Source organism: Bombus affinis, chromosome 2, assembly GCF_024516045.1.
Source record: "Bombus affinis isolate iyBomAffi1 chromosome 2, iyBomAffi1.2, whole genome shotgun sequence".
Lineage (NCBI taxonomy): Eukaryota > Metazoa > Arthropoda > Insecta > Hymenoptera > Apidae > Bombus > Bombus affinis.
Genome location: NC_066345.1, coordinates 9670133 through 9691644, shown reverse-complemented (window position 1 = coordinate 9691644; position 21512 = coordinate 9670133). Strand labels below are relative to the sequence as shown.

Below are 21512 nucleotides of genomic sequence, written 5' to 3'. Positions count from 1 at the left end.
ACAGCACCGAAGAAAAATTCTTCCCCCATAATTTTCGCCACATTTATCCCTCTATACTAACAAACAAAATCGATCGTGAAAAGGAACGCTTGGATCCTCTCTTAGCTTCGCGATACCAAAAGGAACATCGGAACCTACATTAGCTCTGTTCGGCCGCCGCGGTATCGTGATCGTGTCATTGTCTGCGGTCAGATCGAGTGGTGATGGGGAAGGGAAGAAATAGAAGCAAAGTGGGAAAGTGAAAGAGGGAGACGCAAAGTCTGGCAGGGGCGCAAACTCGTTTTGAGGAGAGGGTTAGCTCGGGAGCGGCCAAGAGGGGACGAAGACGAGCTAGGGGCTGGAAGGGCGCTCAGATGCGGCGCAGGTGGGGGTGAGTCGAGATTGGCTTTTCGCGAGCGTGAAACTCAGTAGTACGCTACCACCCACGCATGTAGTACGCACGTTCGCTCCACGTGTGCCCCGAACGAGAACGATCCTCGATTTTACGCGACCTGCGAAAATCGAATAGTGTCCCTGTATCACCCTGGTGCCAGGTCGAGCGATTTCGAGCGGTTTCGAGAGGGTACATCAACGAAATTCAGTGATCTGCAATTCGAAGGTTCATAAATAATCCATCGATCATTTAAACGGATCGAGAAGAGTGTAGATCAGGCAAGAACAAGAGAAGATACAAGAAGGTAGAAGCTTGAAATTGCACGAGTTTGTAGAGAAAGAAGAATAGAGGAAGAATCTCGAACGTGATAATAGGTTCGTACTATTTGAAATTAAGTATTCGTATCTTCGTCGAGGAAACATTGGACGTCGTAATGTTCGGAAGAAGAACGCCTGGCACCGGGAGGATCGAATGAAGACACGGAATAGGATGCGAAGGGTTCGTATTCGATGAAGATCGAGCTTACGCGCAGTAGAAGAAATGGATCGAGAAGCTGCACGATTATTTTGCTGATCGACGCGTCAGCGTTCCTTTCGCGACAGAAATCTAAGATGAAAATCCGCTCGGCGGGACGAGATATTTTTTCAAGTGGCGCGCTGACGACGCTGCCTCTGCGACTCGCAGCTGAGAATCCTGATCGTTAGCACCTTTAAGAGACCGTTCCTGAAGATCGAGAATCAGCCATCGTCTTCGACAAACTCGTAAGCTTTTATTATTTTTCTATCTTTCAATTTTATTAAATATTTATAAAGCTTGCCCGTGTCTTTTTCGTTAGTTGGCTTGTGAATTAATCTCGTTTGGAGTGGTATAATATTTATAGTAGATGTTTGAGAGCGATCTCAAAGGGACGAAAATAGGGGATGCTTCCTTTATAAGGATTCATGAAGCTGCGAACCTCTAGTTAAAAGAGGTAACGTTCTGCAGATTAACAGGCCACAACGTTTAGTAGCTTGCTAGGTTTCGACTTTCCGTGGCCAGCATTGTTTGGTACCGGAGAAACCATTGAAAACCAATGACAATTAGCGAAATTCACCAGACCTCTAAGTTACTTCTGAATCGACAAAGAGAAAATCGAGTAGTTTCCAATTAAACCGAGCCATACGAATTGTTCTTTTAAATGGTATCTAATTTTGTATGCAATAATCGAACGAAACGGACAATTCTATACTTTACTTATAATTTAGACTTAATTACTTAGAAAATATGTAATCTTAAGTATTAGAAGTAGAGTTACATAGTGTATCTGTAACGACTATTTACTCCTCAAAAGATCAGTTTTATCGTTTTCTACTCTTTTCCGCCATCGGTCTGAAATATTTTCTGCAACTACATTTCACTAAGCAATTTTCAACGAGCTACAGATACGAAAATGTCGTTACACTGTAACAGTGTTGGTTAATGTTCCGAGTTGAACATTTTTGAAACGATTTTCTACGTGCAAAGGGTATCTCGTTACTTTGATATATCATTCAAAATTACAATCGTATTTTAATCTTTCTTGCACGTTATTATTGCACATTCTTATTTTTCTCATAATAGAACCGTGTTCATCGAGCAACTCTTAGCTTTCGAAAGATGTACGTTGATAATAGAAATCGTTTGAGTTGAAATTGATGTACTCTACTTTTTCGAGCGATCGTTCTTATCAATTCAGTGTGAGAGACACGCGTTCTCGTACAGAAGCTAATCTTATTATTGCATTCGAAGCATGGCTCGGCGCGTAATCTTTCAGTAACAAGGCAAACATACGAACGTCCACGGGCCTGCCAGTTTCGTCTATTAATTAATTCTCAACCACTGATACACGGCGAACGGAGATTACCATAGAATGCAGATTTTGGAGATCTGGTTCCATGCAAATCGTGTTTCATCTGATGGCTAGTGGGACAATAGAGAGGATATTATCAACGATAACATTTACGCAAACATTATAACAGATCATGTTACATGGTTTCTGGTTACAATGTAAACCTACAGATTACCACAAAACGTTTCAATCTTTGTAACTCGACTTTTTCGATCCAATTGTATTTTTCACTACTTGAGAAGTTTTCTAAGTTTAAGGAAAATATGAGGAAATAATTATTGATATCCGTGATTTTTTCGTTACAAAAAATCCATTAAATGTTTTCTTAAAACACGAACCCTTTGAGATTTGAAGACCGTGGTTTTCAGATCGTGAGAAAAATTCTTTTTGCAGCAATTAATATAACTTCTTACTTTGTAGAATTGCTTTCGATATTTCATACATTTTTTCATATTATGTACACTCTGTACATTCTTATGTTCTCAAGTTTTCGAATTTCGTAAGCTTGTAATCAAATAATAATTGAAACGTACATTTCTTAATGTTTTTACAAAGAAAATATACTCCAATAAAAAAAAAGATTAATTTTGACAAGATTAAAAATAGTAGTTAACGACACAAACGATAATAAACAACTTGTTAGAGTATGATATTGTGCACATGTAAAAGATTAAAGGTCCTTTTGTTTCTTAAAATGAAAGCAAGACAGAACCTAAGAATTCGAGAACTACAGCGTTCCTTAGATGTCATTTGTTTACGTTTGTATTTATAAAACGTACATATCAAACCGACCAGGATATTCTTCGCATATGTCACGTATTTACGGCTAGCAGTAGAAAGTGTAAGAAATTTACAAGAAATCCTATCCTCTGGCAATGAAAGGGGCAGGATGGGGGAAACGACGTTATCGTACAAGTAATGCAGAATCGTTTATTTCAAGGGCGCAGAAAAAAGGGCATCAAACGATGTTAAAGCACAATCTCACTGGTAACTTTGGTCCGCGCAAAATTACATAACTATCCGCGTGCCACGTAATACCGGCGAATATTAGGAGCGTGGAACGCCAAGGAGCCATGGCGTTACACTTTTCAGGAATGTAATCAAACGGAATGACAAGAACGTCAGACGCAGAAGACGGTGCTGGAAACATTGGCATGACGAGTCGACTTGTTTCAACATCCTCACGAAGCTCGTCGATCTTGCAAGTTAAATTAAAAGTAGGGAACTCAGTTCCGTGAATATTAATAGTTCTAATCCGAAAGCTGCAGAAGAAATTTATCCGTAAGATAAATTTTCCTCGGAGAGTCGAGCAACGAAAGAAAGGGAAGAGTTCTATGCTTCGTTCCTGTAACTCTGTCTTTTTTCCTTTAATCGAGTTACAACTGCAAATGTTACTCCCCTAGTTGCACTTCCTCCGCTAAAGCTCACCATCTGGCCAACTTCTTTTAAGTAAGAAGTTGAAGTTAAGGGAAATTGCTCGAGTAAGAACTTGCCACTTTTTTTTTTTACGAAAACCTGCGAGCGACAATTCGAGTTCCTCGGAATTAATTCGAGCTTCTCCGCACTGTGCTTCACACGTGTCCACTTTCGTGTTAGGTAGAAAGATTCGATAGAGAAGTGGTATTATCATGGAAGTTTTTATATCTAAGGTAACTAGGAGCGAGATTGTATTTTAGTAGAGGAATCTGTTAGGAGAAATCTACTTTTATACGTTCAAACGTATTACCGTTTCTACTCATAAAGATTTAGAAATTCATTAAAAATATCCTCCAGATAAATAAAGGTCTTATGCGCTTATCTCGTTTCCAGAAAAAATGCATTTGAACTGAGTAGTTCCAGCTGGGCTCTTTAATTAATTAAATAATCTCTTAAATAATTCTTTATTGAATCGCGAAATTTTTCTCTATATTTCACCGACACAGCTGAATGGCCCAGAATTTCTAGACGATTTTTAAAAATAATTTATGCCGATTCATGTTTCCTGGATAACGTTATACTCTCCTACACTTGTTGATAAAAGCTCTGGGGGAAAGAAACTGGATTCTCATAATAGCCGAAGGGTCAAGGATAGCCATGCGCAAAGAAACGAAAAAGGGCACGTTTTTGCCCTCCCATTGGCGACCATTTAATACAGAAAAAAAGAAAGAAACCTAAAATCAAGGCTGAAAAGCCGTGCGACAGTATGTGGGCTGCATTATAAAATGGCGGGTCGAGATACGAGGAACGGATATTGAGGACTATTTGAGGGATGTGCCCTTTTACGAGCTCGATCAAATGTATCGGATGTCCCTTTCTTCTCGTCTTCGACCGTCTAGATTACTAATGCATTCGACAATCTACGCTGAACATTTCTATCTCTCTCCTCGAACGAGTTTCACCCTATTGTTACGGCGAAATAAATTTCTACTACTTGCTTGACCTATAGAACTGCGTCTTGGTGACGTAAACAGATGACGATCTTCATTTTGATATGTAGAACACTCTTGCACAAACAAGTTAGTTACTAATGGAATTGCACGATTCTTCATTTACAAATTATTCGGATTAATACGTTTTTCTGGAAAATATAGTAACAGGTTCGATGATAAAGCAAATTTAAGTTCGCAAGTAAATTCTAGGATGTTCGAATCATTCGATTGTCTTATCCAACGCAACATTCTAAGATTGTAAAAAAGAAATCTGTAGCCTTGTAACTTTGGACGTTTGACGATCTGTGAATCTTGACTTTCTACGAAGTGGTATCTCGAATTTTATATTAATTTCTTTAAAAAAAAAAAAAAAAGATTTTTCTAAGAAGTTTGCTTTAGGAAACTCGAGACTTGAAATTCGTTCTCGTAGAAGTGAACAATAGCTTCTTTTCTCTGTTTTCGCGTCAGGTTGCCTTTCAACTCAAAGGAGGCAAGGACGAGGCTTCCCACGCAGATTTCTTTCGTGATACCAATCGAACACCTCTTGAGAAAGATCGATGCTGTTCGTAGAATTTCATAATTGCTGCAATTAGAATTATACCTTGATTAAACAGACATTTGTTCTAATCCCAGGGAAAGTTTCAGAATAACAATAGCAACAGTAATTAGAGAAGTAAGCTTAACGAAGCCAGATAAGAAATGATTCTTGGTAATTTCAATTTTCAAAAGCGATATAATCGGATCTCACGTAAATAAACGACTATTCTTACAGTTCTAGGATTTCCTTAGTATTTATTTGAAGATAATGAAAAAGAGATTATCTTGTACGTCACTCAGATTCCCTTTGTTGCATCGTTGCGTGTGAAATGTCCGCGTAAAGTCATATCATGGTTATGGTTCGGATTAAAGAAATATGGGGGATCGATCGCGTAAAAATTATGGCTCCCGCGGGTGGCTCGATCTTGTAAAATTTTTTCTCCGTCGTTTCTTGCAGCGCGACACTGCTAAGCTCCATGTCTACGAGCGTGTAAGACAACGCCGTGCCATATTTTACAAGAAGGGAATCGATACTGTCCGTGGAACTTAGCTTCGAAGCGCTGGATCTTTGCGGGTTGAAACACTTTTAAATTACAATATACAGGATCCAGAGAAAATTGTATTCTTAAGTTCTCTTTCAATCTTTTCTCATATAATTTCAAAGTGATATAAAAACAATGCAATAATCGCCCTTTATGCTTGAAGCAAACGAAGTAAAATTATTAAAAAGCATTCAATTATTTTTGTATAAATTTATAATTGGATATAAAAATCTCATTAATTATGTTTTACCTTTCGTTCCGGTGAATGGCGCTCCACCGTGATTACATCAATTGAACATATTCTTTTCTCAGCTTCTTTATTTAAATTTCAAATTGTTCTCTTTGTCATCGTTGCACTTTTTTAAAGTATGGGTCTCGTATCTCTCAACAATGATCTCTAAAATCTAGCAAATATCAATCTCGACAGGCAAGGAAATTAAGACCGAATCGTCGTTCGTCACTCGTCAGAGATTTCGAAATTGAAATTGAACGGGGCTCACGAGAGAGCATCGATACAGAAACGTGGAAGCGGGAATTTTGCCCGGCCGAAATAAAAAACAAATAAGCTCACGGGTCGTTTGTTTGCTCTCCTTTACGCGGGGCCGCGTCACTGATGCAAATTCCCGCGATATTCGCTCGAAAATAGGCTGTCAGGAAGCGGAGACCGGTCCACGTGTCACGATGTCCACGCATGACCGATCAGCGTGGACTGTGAAATAAATATGAAAAGTTGTAGCCTGATTTATGACCGGCGAACGGTCCGCCGTTGATTTATGATGCTGCGCCGGAAAGCGTCGGCTTTATTTTCTATCTGCTACGACGGCGTCCTCCTCTCCTACGAAATCGTCAGTCATCGATGGGACAGCTTCGCGTTTTCTTTTGAATTTATGCTTTTTCCGCCGTCGGTGACTTTATACTGGAATTTTGAGAGATTTATTTCGAACATCGTGAAATAACGTTGTCTATAATACGCTGCGACACCATTCTCAGTTAGTTAGAATGTTGGAATATTTTAAAGACACTCTATGAGTCTTATTTAATAAGCTTGTTTAATTTTATAAATGTTTGAATTTCTTTTTCTTTCTTTTTTTTTTACAGGTTTTAAATTAACGCCACATCTGCCATATTCGAGCTTTTATTTTTCCTGTGTAGCTTTCAAATTTAATACGTTTAAAACTATGTTTATTGCTCATTTATTATTCAAAACGGAATTTATGAATTTATGAATTTATTATTCAAATGGAAAAATAAAATTAATTGCAACATAAAATTTCCTTGCTACGATGCTTCTGCAGCAGGCATATCTAAGCTAATGAGTTTTCTTGCAACCCCTATAAACATAAATAGTAATTTTTCTATTCGGTAAATAGTAATCGTACTGGTCGCAATGACTCGTTGTAATTAAACTCTAAACACGATTGTTTCTTCTCACAAGCAAGCAGCAATTCGGAGCAAGTAAACAGTAGTGATTGCTTCTTCCGAGAGCAAGTAGTAATTCAGTTAATATCTCCGACATAAGGAGAACGAGGATCCCACTCGAGCTCCCCCTTGTAATTTCCCATCAGCGATGCTCGAAAGTTTATTTGCTCTACGAGCGGTTCTCTCTTGACGTTTCGGCTGGTGCTGTGTTAGGCATTGTCAAGAGCGTGGGTCGACCTTCTTGACAATGGTCCGCCGAATAGTAATCAAGCTACTTAACAACATTTCACTTGCCACTATAACAAAACATCGGTACCTGTCTCCACGAATTTTCTGTCATTGTTTCCTGAGCTATCGTCATTTTTTCCGATAGTTTCTATCATTAATTTCAGAATCTGCATTTCTATTAGTACAAGTGTTAGAATTTTTAAATTGAAGAAACTGTAGGTAGAGTTAAAGCTAAATAGAAAAATCTCTGTGTAGTTTTAAACAATAAATATCATTACTGTCATGAAGGAAGCATTTCTCATCTAGATAAGAACAAATCCTGTGTATCATTTCCTATACTTATCTTATTTCTAGAAGAAAATACGCTTATTCTACTTTTCACCTCTTCGAGTCCAAATTTTATCAATTGAATGTTCAATTCCTTGCAACTCTTCAAACATAAAAATATCTTGAAATCTCAGTCGATGGCACGATATCGACGTCAATTAAGCCCAAACCCGTCGTCTTCTCAACTATGTGGGTCGATGCGGATTTTTCAGCGTATTCCACGGTAAGGCTGTCCATTGTAGTTCCTCGCATACAGCTTCGGGGCTCGGAGGATTTGCAGGATCTGCCGGTACAACGGTGGTGAACCTCTATACACCTATCGTCGACGGATTCTCGGGTCGGATTTGTGTTCACGGAACTGGGAAAGCCGGATGAAAAAGGACGAGGAAAATGGAAGCAACCGTGATAAGATCGAGAAATCGCTGCCACATATTCTCTCACCCTCTATTTGGATGCGCTCTATATGCCTAATCGTATGCAAATCGCGGCTGTGACTCGCCGTTAGCCGAATACGGACGTCGATGCTCCGAATCGATAGAGTCTACTCAACGATATAAATGGGTAAACAAGCTCGGGGAACCCGCTGGAGAATGGTGAAATCGGTATTTGCATGTAAATGCCCGAACGTCTTTATTCGATGCTAAGGCTCCCGTGATTTTAGCAGAAGTCTAGTGAAATAGGAGGATATTTGTCAGACATCAGTGTGTGGGTTGATAAAATGATTTTTGCGAAGAAGGGAAAACTCTACTTGTTTATGGCAAATCTTATTCCAATCTTTGAATTATTGTAACAAATAATTGTAATTTGGATTGCATAGCAATTTAAAAATGCTTTTAGGGGAATATGAAGTTATTAAATGAAATAGGAACTTATTTATTGAACACCAGTAAATAAATTGATAGGAGAATTTTTGTGGGAACGGAGAAATTTTGTTCGTTTATAGCGTATTTTATTGTAATCTTTGGATTATATTTTTGATTTGGCAGAAACTCTAAATTATAGATTATAGATCTGACCCACAGTAAAGCTCCATTTAAATAATTGTAATTTTGTTTACATAGCAATACAAAAATGATTTTAGGGGAATGCGAAGATAAGTAAAATGAAGGCGAATTTGTCAGACGTAAGCAAGTAAGTTAATAGACTGATTTTTCTGCCTTTCTTTAATTAAAATGTCGAGCATTTCTTCGTTTTTCAAAATATTATTCTTTAAATGAAGTTATTCGGGTCACTACAAAATAATGACCGACTATGAGTATCTTAAATTGAATGAAGAGAGACGAAGATGGAGCGAAGAAAATGATAGAACATGAATTATTCAGTTTCAAAATAGTATACAAGGTATTTTAACAAACGAAGAATAGTAGTTTTACGAAACGTAAGGAATTTCATTTGGTTGCAGCGTATTTTATTTTAATCCGTCAGTAACATAGATTACAGATCTGATTTAATTAAAACAGGCTCTACTCGTAATAAAATTCAGATTGAATCCTAGTTTCACTTTCAAATATAAATTACACATAATGTTTCAATATTACGTCGGCTGACATGATGTTGCAATAATGAAGAAGTCACAGTGACTTAAGTAGCTACTGTGGCGAGAGTTTAAGAGATCGATCATCTTATGAAATTGTAATGTGATTTATACTTGGGGCCAGGAATTTAATTTTCGTTCTACAAATATTCTTAAGGAATCACGAAAGTGTAAAAAGTAACAAAATCTATCATCCTATAGTGGTCATCTTATGGAACGTTGAACAAAGAATTGCTTGTCCGAGAGAACTGACTCATACGTTGCGAGTACTTGTCGCGTTAACGCTAGAATTATTAACCTGTAATCTAAATAGATTATACATAAACAATTACAATTAAATTAATATAACGTAGATAATTAATTACACGTTATTGCTAATCTGCGAATTTGTGCATTTATTCATTTAATATGACATACATATGACATGATTACAGAATTTAATTTAATTTAAATCTTTGTAATATTTAGATCTTTCGTTACATTCTATTTCCTTAGTTGTGCGCTGGACAAAAATATGGATCTGCATAAGAAAACCCATAATTTGATCACAGATTTCTTAAAACTCAATTTTTCCATAAGTACTATAACATTAAGAAATTTGTAATTTATCATTTTGACGAGTACTAGTGTTTCTGCAGTCAGAATAATAGAAGTACATAATCCAAACAATGAAATAACGAATTTACATCAACGATTACGTAATCGCAGACATCAATTTCATCGTGCAAACGTACACGAAGTGTTGGTAACATGTACTCGAAAATTTGGACTACAACTGCCGGATGCAGTAACGAGCCGGGCTTGGGCCTAATTAACTGTCGGATGAATAATTGAAGTAGGTTAAAATACACGCGCAGTTTGATCGATTATTTAAACGGTGGGGCTATGTTGGCCAGGCAAAAGGGGAATATTACACAGCCAGAGATTGAATGGATTTTAATATTAAAATTGGAGGATTCGTTTATCGAGCACGTAGCGCCGGATTTAACGTCTGAGACCCTTCACAGGGATAAGAGACTCTCGTTAGCTCGTCTATTTTGTTGCTCCTGTCGAGTTTCGCATTAAAAAGAATCGCATTAAAATAACCGAATCGAGTCAAACGATGCGCTCCATCCGTTCAAACGTTCAACAGGTATTGCGTGCATCGTTTGATAAATGATTTACGATCCCCAAGCTTGCTCTTTTCGCTCGTTTTGGTAAGAAATGGTCTTAGAATTGAGCGTGGAGAACGCGCCACGTCCATTTATGTTTATTTTCGTGACTTTAATTCAGTACGAGACTAATGCTGCAATAATATTTTTAGGAAGTTAGTTCCTCTATCGTGAGTGTTTTCACAAGTGGATTAAACACGAACTGAAAGTAGTAGTAATTGTAGTACAGCAATATCGTGCGATTTCTTTTTATTTTCATTTATTTCAAAAGTGCCGTAACTCGAAATAATTCAGTCCTGCGTTGGAAAAACATCAAAACCATCAAAGGAGAATTTAAAAATTGGATAATTACAGCAATAGTATTTGGTCAACGTTTCAAAGAGGCTATTCCCCTTCGTTCAGTAAATAATTTTTTGTAAGTTTCTAAAAAGTTTCCCGTTTTTCCTGTGAAATTTGTTCGAGTTATGTCACTTGTGATATAAACATTATAAATTTTTACGCTTACCCAACGAATGGATTAGGCAACGCGCAATGATATCACGCGCGGCATATTGTTCTAACCGACAATTCTATGAACAGTTGTGTCATCAAATTTTACGATCCAGCTTTAATATCAAATTTCATGGAAACGATAACCGTCTATCCGCCCACTCCGCTCATTATTTCAAAATAATATAACGACGTCTCATAAAAATCGTCATAAAAAACGAGCATCGTGTCAAGCGTAGTAACGAGATTAATTTTTCAAAACGCACGGATTCCTGTCGACGGCTGTCGTCGACGACAAAAATGAGAAGGGATCGAGGCACGAAGAGAAGAAAGGAGAGGGAAAAAGCTCCGTGGGGACGTGGAGCCCTTCCAAGGCCCTCGTTGTTTCGAGATTTCACTGCGGAGATACGCCAATTATCAGACAATGAGATTCTGAAGCGTCTTTTGGGAATCTTAGCCCTTCACTTGCTCGGTTTGTGTTCCGTTCGTACGCGTTCCTGTGGTTGGCATTTATTGGTCGCTTTGACGAAACTCGCAGCCTCTCGATCGCAGGTATTTCCCCAGGATCCACTTACAATCCATTACACAAATGAACGAAATTACATTTTCAGGTAAGTGTAAAGCGTCTGGGAAATCATGTACGACTGCGTACCATCTTTTTAGCTTTCACGAAAGCATCAACGATAAATGAGACTCTCGCAAGCTTAAGTAATCAGCTATACCTTTTCTCAGCTTCTCAATTCTATTACACAAATGCGTGGTTGATGTTCAATTCTCAAGAAACAATTGGTTTGTTTCTATACATTCACTAATTCCAATAAGATAGCATACATAATAGATACTACGTTTCAAGGTAAATTTAAGATTGTTCCATAGTTTTCAATTCGTGAGATTGATTAATCTGGCTTCTGAACGCTTTGCATTTTAAATAACGCGATAGGTGAGAGTGGTATTGGCCCTATTCGAGCTAGAAGTAATCTAATGGGCTCTACAAATTTTACGTATTTTATGATTTATGAACATTACGATCTTCCCAGTGAGTTGTCTTACGGTTCATATACGTGCTGTTCCTTCTACGAGTTTCTAAGCTTTTTATTGCCTCAAAAACTATTTGTTGCGTTTATTATGTAACTTGGTACAATCAATGTATCGATCGTAAAGTAAACAATTGGTGCGGGCTGAGTTTTGTGTAGCTTCGCAGCCTTCTTTTGTATCTTTTCGAGGGATTATTTCAACGAGGAAACGCGCGCAACGATCAACCCGTATTCGATTAGTTTGCAGTGGCGTGGCTCTGGGTAAGCGAGCATGGACTCGAGCTAGAATCGAACTAGACTCTGTTTCGATCGGTGACGGATTTTCCAGGCCATCGATATTTCCTTTCGTGTCCCGCCCCGTCGAAACGATCGATACGCCGCAACGTGATACGAAGTTTCGTCGGCCACTCTAATCCGAAAACCGGTCCCGCGATGGGACCAGCTGATAATCCAACTTCGACCAGTTGACAATCGCGCGTTGACACTCGCCGTTTCTCAGCGTTTGATAAAGCGCGCAGCATCGGTGCGTCAACAGCGTGTCCGGGATCCGTCGAAGCTGACGTACGAATTAATCCCCGATCGAGTGATTCCTCTCTCGACTGAAACAGATATTGTTTCCTCTTTGGTATTTTTTGCTTGTTCAGAGTTTTGTACTGCCGATTGGGTTCGTGCATGTATGCAAAAGATTCTGGATGTTGGTGAGTTAGATCTTTTGGAAGATCGTTTTAACTTGGCTATGCATGAACTGCTTTTAATAATTTTCAGAATAATTTTATATTTCTTTTATTTTTAAATGATTCTGACGAATCTACCGATGAAATTTTTGTAAATTTTTATGGATAATAATCATCTTTTCAAAACGAAAGTTGAGCAATGCCAGCAGTAGAAAAACAATACCGAAGAGATCTCGAAACTTTTATTACCTATTTCGCTATTTTTTTTTTTTTTTTTTTTTTTTTTTTAGAATAATAGACATATCCGGATTAATTTCTTTAAATGTGTTGCGAAATAGAGCGTTATTAGTCATTGATATTCTAAAGCATTTCGTATGTTACGAAAGAATAATGGTAAAATTTAATTAATGCCAGAAACTTGTAGAAAATTCGATGAATAAGTTGTATTATACTACGTCTGGTCTGATGGAATCGTCTGATTCTACTTACGCGCTCCATCAACGCCTCGTCTAAACTAATTTTTCTTTCCCAGGGATAATTAAATACAATGTTCATTCATACGTATCTAATTGAGTCAGGGCTAACTTTGCGTTTCAATATAAATTTCTCGGATGGGCCACACGTGTGCTTTTGTCTTTGTAATATCGGAAAGCAACACGGGTTGTTATATAACTTACGTACAACCACAAATTGCACCACTTGTTACGAAAGTTTTGCTTGGAAAATTTTATTGGAACATTAATTTGGAGAAGAATTTTGATTAGGTGCTTCGATAATAAAACGAGCGAAAATGCAGTGAAGCAACATCATTTTAATATATGTATTACTTAGAAACGAAAGAGACTCGTCGATTTTATTGAATCATTTTCATAAAGAACATCAAACGTGAGATTCGGTTCCTTAGACTCGCGTCTAGGCTTAAGAAACTCGAGGATATCATTGACTATACGAGCCGTGGATCCAGGTCGTCGAATATTACGTTCTCTTTATTATTGAAATTCGTTCACAGGGCCATGGTAATTTACTTTTTTCCTCTCATTGGCCCCCGCAATTTCATTCCGCGGTTCGGGGAATTATTAAAATTCGATATTCGCTATGATTCCGCGAAATTTACATTTTCCCATCGTGGGGTATCGGTTGAAGAAGAATTCGGAAAAATGGTCACAACGCAGGTGACGATAGCAACCGATTTCATTTAATTTGCCTGCGTTCGTAAGAAACAATCTCTGATTAAGTGTCAGCACTGAAGAAAAAAGGACGTCTGATATCAAAAAGAGATTTTAGTGATAGAGAATGCTAATATTTATAGAGTTTTAAGCGATGAAATTTGAGGCGCGGAATTTGTCCGAGTAATCTTAACACTGTACATTTAGAATTATATAATTTTCTGAATTTGTAGAAATTAAAATGAAGAATTTAATGGTAAAAATGTAAATTTAGAGTTATACAATTTCCTGGATCTCTATAGAATTAAGTAGTAGTTTATTCTCTATCATTGATGGTTCGAGAGAGCAATAGAAGTCCTTGTGAATCAGCGAGTTAATTTCTCGTCGTCGGTGTAATTGACCCCTAAAACTGTGTTGCTTGTCGACGTTGCATGTCAATGAGATGCTTAGAATGCTGATTAGCCTCATTGTGCCTACGCCAAATACACCGACAAAGTTTCAACCTCCATATCCGCTGTATTCCGAACATTTCCAACAATCGTGACATCCTGTCTCCTCTTGGCAATACAACAAAGGGATCCATTTATGTGTCAACTCGTAAATTGTTATATGTGTCTTTCATAAGGAAATGTGGAATAAATGCAATAAAATTCGCCAAGCGTGTGATATACATAAATGGCGACATAATGAAAAGCATCGAGCGTGTCGCGATTCTACGATCTTCTCTTTAATTCACGCCATTAAACTAGCTGAAGGTTAAAATTGAGCAGCTATTTAGAATACCGGCGTATCTGCTAAAATCGTGCTTCTGAAATGTTCAAAATTGAAACCCTCCTTCGTTTATGGAATCGCGATATTTATGAAAAACCTATAAAATCGATACTGTACAAATTTCATTTTTAATATAGAATAAAATGACGCTAAAAGAAAAAAAACGACTACTTTAATTTCAGTAAAAAATAATGAAGCTTCAAAAAAAAAAAGACTTTGGATCACCTTTTTTTTGAATAGTTGGTTTCTTCGTTACACTATAATATTGAAGGTAATTAAACGCATATTTAAGTAGTTATAAAGCAATAAACATGGACATAAGAGTTTTTAAAAATATTTATCGAGCAGAAGAAATATTGTGTCATGTGTTAAAATTTAATTTTTAATAATTCTTTCTAATTTTATAGCATTGTTTTTATCTAAAAATGACAATAAATTTTCAATATCCTAACTTTTCGCTTTTTTCAACACAACTGCAAAAGCAGGTTTCAACAAAAATTCTGCAGATAACATTTCTCCTATTTTTATTTTATACGAACAATATTCATTGAATCCCATGTATTTACGCGAAGTACAAAAGATAGATTAAAAAATAATACGTACTGTTTAAAAGTATTAAGATGAAAAATAATAAAAATTCACTGTCAACATTTCGTGAAAGTTAGAATATCTTTAAATATGTATCTTTTGTAATTTGAAATACATTAAACCGAAAAAGCGCGAAATTCTCAAAAAATAGCTCCTTTTTACCAAATTATTTGTATCTGAATGAATTATGGCAATACAACAACGGTAATTTACCGGCGTGTATAGTAAAGTCTGTAGATTATAAAAATGCGACAATCGGAAAAATATCTCATGAAACGCCAGTAATTCGAAAAGCTCCTCCTGATTTGCTTCATACCGCTCGAAGTTTCTTTAGTAAATTAATGAAACAACGTGCCGAGCTTGCAATAGACCAACAGACGTCTATTCAATCTTCTGCTTAACTAGATATCGTTTCGCCAGTTAAACGGCCCTGCGAAATCATTGTCCCAGTAAAAAAATCGATTGTCAAATCGTATGTAGGTTAGGAGGATTTTTATTCAATGGACGACATGTGGGTCAGGATCATCTTGACCCAGAGGTTTACGACGCAGGTAGGAGGAAAGAGTTGTTCGGAGCAGACGTTTGAAAAACGGAAGACTCTTTGGAATTCTTATCCTCGTGATTCATATACTAATGCGTCTTACCTACAAACCGAACGTCAAAAGAGCGCGAATATTTTTGAATTATTATAAAATGTAAAATATTATCCTTATTTTAGATACGCTGTCAGTAGAATGCGAATATTCATGAAAAATATTTGTACGAATATAAGAAAGAAGCTTATGTAGAGCTTTAACTAGTTACTTCGTCCTTCACGGCGAGTGTATGTGTTAGCAAGATAATAGAAATGTTAAGAAACTATTTAAGTTCTAAGTCAACGTTAAGATAACATTCGTTTCGTTAAATGGGTAGACTCTGCATGTTAACTGAAAATTCATGCTGTTATGAAACCTAATAAATAATTCTTTCACTTTCTGAATATTTCACTAAATACGTCTGATATTATATGTATTTTTACGTAGATATTTATTTGTTTATCTGAATACGGGGATCAGCCCGTTAAAATACACGTATTTGCAAGGTTAGCTAGACTGCCGAATACAGATACGTAGAAAAGCGAAAATAAACATTTTTGCAAAATATAGATAACAAAGTATAGTTATACAGTAAATTTAAAACGATGATAACGCGTCGTAAATCGCTCGCTTGAATGACACGTCAATGAAACGCCCGATGGAAAAGATCTATGGGATTTGAAAAGCTATTAACTGGAAAGCAGATACGATTTAGTGTATCTGGTTGGAAGTATTTAGACTTGTAAGCATGACGTTGAAATAGCGACGGTTTCGCTAGTTTTGAAGATGGTGCATTAAAATTGATCGATGCGAGGATACGCGATATTATTTAAACCTTTCCACCTTTGAATTTCCTATAAATGCATAAACATCCCTGCTTCAGATATTGCACCAACTCCATCAAAACTAAAATGACAAAAAGATTCTTAAATTCCGAATTCTTCTCGCTCAAAAATTGTCCTTCTACGCTAAAGAACTCGCACCTAAGTCACTTCCGTAATTTCCTCCTATTATCAAAATTTACTGTTCCAGCATTCTCGAGAGGTCAAACACCGCTCAAGTATTATTAAAGAAACTCGGCAGAAGTGGCTGCGAATTTAAATTAATCGCCGCCTTTAATAGTCGTTCGAATGGAAAAATCGTGTCCGCCTGGACAGCGTAGGACAAAAGGGGTACACGAATATGGCGCGTATTTAAAACGGAAGTGTTACAGAGAGGCGCGGAGTGCTCTTGTCGAGAACGCGGGGGTGGGTTCCGGCACATCGATCCCTCGGCTGCAGTCTGGTAGAGCCAACCCTCGTGGAAGGGTGCACAAGCCGATGAGATAGCAGGAAATTGAATAGTGCTTTCGCCTGATAGTGAGCCGAAGTAGCACTGTCACCATGCGCGAACCGTCTAGTCTGTTTGCTCGAACAAGCGCCGACGGAACCGCGTCACTCTTTTTTTCTTTATTTTAGATCACGTGACCCACTTGTGTTCTTTTGTACAGTCGTTGTACATGGAATGGATGGAATTTCGTTCATATTTCTAACGTGAATCGTAATTTCGTTCCTATTCGTTTTGTGTTTACTCGAATCGCTATTGGTCTTTATAAAGGAGATTTATTCTTCGAGGAAATTAGTTTACACTCTTGTTAGCTGGATTATCTTTTGCCGTATTTTAATTTAGTTTCATGTATCGTTTACGACGGCTGTTACAACCTTTTCATACGGAAACTGGATATTGAAATTTAAAATAATCAGACAACTAAGATTTTGACATTTTTCAAATCACGTTACACGTACCATGGAATCTAGTTCACATTTTTAAAGCGAGGTAATATTACGTTTTATTAATTTTTTTATTTACTTGATTCGTAATTTATTTTCATTTTTCAAACAACAACCTAATTATCCAAGGAAATTAATTTTGATTTACCATCTTCTAATTTAACTTTACATATCGTTTGTACACTTTCGTAAAGTAACTAGGTATTAAAATTCCAATTACGCATGGAATTACGTTTTGCATAGATTTTACGCTTTTCAACGGCACGAGTGAAAATGGGACGCGTTATAATTGCGTCAGGTAATTAACCGATCGCAAAGAGGCGCGCGTCCAATGGACGCGAACGTGTGGTAGGTCGTTTTATCAGTTGATTTTGACATTCGTTCACGCGATCGATTCGCTGTAACTCCTGCACGACTTCCGGCGACGTGATCGTTCACTGATACTCCAACCTTTTTCTCGTTCATTGCAGCGCTTAAAATGTCTGGAACGGAGGCACATGGCGGTGATACGAGTCCCACGCGTCAGCCAAGGTAATTAAAAAGTAATCGCTCTTAATTTACTTGGTGTCGAGGACTCCTTGAAAATCCGGTCGATTCGTCATCGTCTTTTTTTTTCTTGCTTTTTTTCAAATTTTCGCGCGTTTAATGGGATAACTTTTTCAAATCTGATTGCCCCCGAACCATTTGTTTTTCGTATTAGATGGTGTAAGAAACTTTTTCCTCTACCTTGTTACTTTGTAACTGAGAACTTGGTATAAACGCAGCGGGATATTTAATCTCCAAGTTTCCACTTTCTATCCTTAATTACATTATTGATTGTAAAACTCGAAAGGAAACGTGAGACGCGAAAACAACGTCGGGAAAAAAATTCCCATCCAACTAGTTTCCAGAAATCGAAGATTATGAGAAAACGACTCTTGTCTGTGTTTGTCTTTTTCCAGAAAAAAAAGGGATACTCAATTGCTTTAATTACTGGTCAATACGCTTCTATTCTCATTAAGAAGAAAATATTCAACAAAATATTCATGCTTATATATTTACGTCTGTAATTAAATGTAACTAAATTACAAAGTTGCGTATCAGGTAACAAGTATGATGTTTATAGAACCGGTTTATAATTCATTCGACAATAAATCAAGACACGGACCATTTTTTACAATATGAATTTTATCATGCTGCGTGTCTTGCTTCTGGTTACTAGAATATTATGATGGAAAATGGAAAAATTTGACAAGGGCTGTTTTTGACACGAGTTTCTTAATTTATACGAAAGGCAAATGATTAATACGAAGGATTAATGAAGTTCGTGTCCCTAATTACCAGCTTCTTCGAGCTGCAAACGTCCTCGTTACCAACTTCTAAACACGTTTCCAACACTTGATGTATCAAGCTCGTACTGTCACATGATTCCGCGGCGTTCGTCCTCGATATTAATTGAGGCATTAATTATCCCGGATCTAGAACCTCTATGACTCCACTTTGAAGGACGGATTTCGAGTGAAGCGTTTCTACAAAGGAAACTATACCGTTAAAAGGGCACGCGCTGAATCGAGCTAATTAGCGAGCCTGATCCATCAAAGACGCGCGAGTAATAAGTAATTGATATCTTTGCGAATTACCGATGCCCTTTGCCTCCTCTTCGTCAAGAGGCTTATAACGAGAGACCATAAAGACCATTATTCATTTTTAAAATATGTCAATAGATCTCGTTTGTCCCTCTGGCGATAATATTTTCCTGTAAAATTCCAGACAGAGTAGAATTCACAGCGTCGGGTTACCGGCACGAACGTCCCTGCTTCCGGAACCCCCGCCCGCCGGAAGTGGTGCTCCACCGCCGATACCACGCCGCCATTCCGCAACACCTACGGTAAGTAAAGTTTAAATAACTTCGCTGTTTCGATTAATATCCGATTCCAATTTAATCGACACCCAATTCCCACTTTCTTTGTTCCGACCAAAAGTTAAATTCGTGTATTTTTTTATATACAGCGTATACCACAGTCATGATTAAACTGTATATTTCCACTTAGACTTTAATTTCATGTTTTCACGAACATAATATAAAGAAATAAAGATCTGTTTCGTGTACCATAAATTGTAAAAAGTATGGTATTTATAAATATTTTATATATATTTCTATACTAATATGTATCCTGTGTATTTCCGCAGATTGAAAATTACCATAGACGCGTACGAGTCCGCAGTCCAATTAATACTTCGCTTTAGATATTTTCGTATATTTTATTTCTGTATATTTCCTCGCATTTAAATTTCCAACAAATACACAAACATTCGCAGCCCAATTATCAGCGGTAAATCTCTTGCCACACATTTACAGTAAGAAAATAGAATACATCACCGAATAATTTGAACTTTCGACGCTGAATAATTTTAAAGAAATATTACCGCAGTTCTTGAGTCTTCTTCTTTTTCTATACGTCATGCCGGAATTTTCGTTTAAATCGTACGACTAAAACTGAACAATTAGTGGCACGCCGACACTCAACGAATTAACAAAGGCAAAAAGCGACGGCGTAATCTCTAACCGGCTGGTTTTAAGTGGTCGTAGTAAATCGAGTAGAAACAACGAGGAATGAAACGTTCTCGTCGTGGTACTCGTTCGCACGTTCCTCGAACAAGGTTCACGTAATTAGTGGACAAACGAGGGTTTAGTGGATCAAGCTGAATCACGTCGGTTCTTTTGCACAGACAAGTCTGGACACGAGGACAATCGTCACTCTGACCACACGCACACCATCTACATATATACACCACACATGGATACACGGAGCTATATAGTCTAGTTGCAAGTATTTTTAACACGACACTTTCCATTGTTCTTTGCAATTTTCCTCCTTTTTTACTGGCTGTCCGATATCTCGGGGTTTAACAGCCAAACTTTGCGCGAAGACGACCTAACAGGTCCAAAGATATGTCTTTTTAAAAATAGCTGAGAGAACCGGAAGTTTTATGAAAGCCGAATATATATTACTCATTAGGCTGTGAATTTTTACGCATTTATGAGAGAAAAGAATGTACAAGTGTTAACGGAGCACATATAACGTACAAATGCACAAATATATAAAACATCCAAAGTATAGTACTTGTTATATTTAACGATTAAATGAAACTTCTGTTTAGATTTCATTTTGTTTCATCGCGATCATAAAAATATGAATTTGCATAAAAATCCGTAGTCTAATGATCATTAAGGCAAGCAGTGTTCCAATATCTTTGATACCGCAGTATCATGTCCGATCATATTTTTCAAATTTTCAACGCAATAAAAGTCACACGTTCTGCTACAAAACCAAGATATAAAGTTAGTTATAATTAAGAAAAAAGAAAAATTGCGTATAACTTCCGCTTCTTCGGTTTTGCATGCAAGTTGAAAAAGACGATACGCACAGCTTTCACTCTTCGTTATCTGCATCCTCGAGGGATAGCAGTTCAATCGAGTAGAACAAAGGGAGCACGGAGGGGAACTCTATCGAGGAACTTGTTGATCCCGCAGGTTGCTCCGCCACCGATACCATTGCGGCCGCCAGCGATCCCAAAACGGAGCAAAAACGAGAAACCGATCCCGATACAACTGCCGACGAGACAGGAGGGTCAGAAGAATCGACGGAAAGCCAGCGATCCAGCTCCACCTTCTTCGTCGATTTTATCCTCTTCTTGGACTCGTGATATCAACAACGAGAAGTTAATCGATCTGGGTCCGTTGCAGGCTCAGGATCAACAGGGAAACCAAGAATATACGATGAATTTTAGCAACAAGGAGGCGCAAAATAATAATGAGGAGAACGATTTTGTGGCGGACTTCGACAAGGCGAATTTTGAGGAGGATTGCAAACTGAATGAGAAATCCAGTTTCGAAGAGTTACAGAAGGCGTCGAAAGATTTAGAGAAGAGGTTGCACGAGAGAATCGTGAAGAGCGCCGAGTCGAAGTTCAAGGATCAGGCTAGAGAAGAAAGACAGAGACACGGGGCAAATGTGCAGAATAACAGGTGAGAGAAATTGATGCGATTCGTAGATGAGAATACCAAAGGAGAGGTGGAG

The 21512-nt window shown here is 37.6% G+C and overlaps 1 protein-coding gene across 1 annotated transcript in view; it reads left to right on the top strand.

Moving 5' to 3' along the window:
- Nucleotides 1–351: 351 nt before the first annotated feature.
- Nucleotides 352–21512, top strand: part of LOC126913877 (uncharacterized) — a 47500-nt gene continuing 26339 nt past the window's right edge. The window contains exons 1-4 of the mRNA XM_050717126.1: nt 352–1134; nt 17923–17983; nt 19202–19319; nt 20967–21460. Coding sequence (XP_050573083.1) covers nt 17931–17983; nt 19202–19319; nt 20967–21460 — 665 coding nt within the window. The 5' untranslated portion in view covers nt 352–1134; nt 17923–17930. The remainder of the gene's footprint in view (nt 1135–17922; nt 17984–19201; nt 19320–20966; nt 21461–21512) is intronic.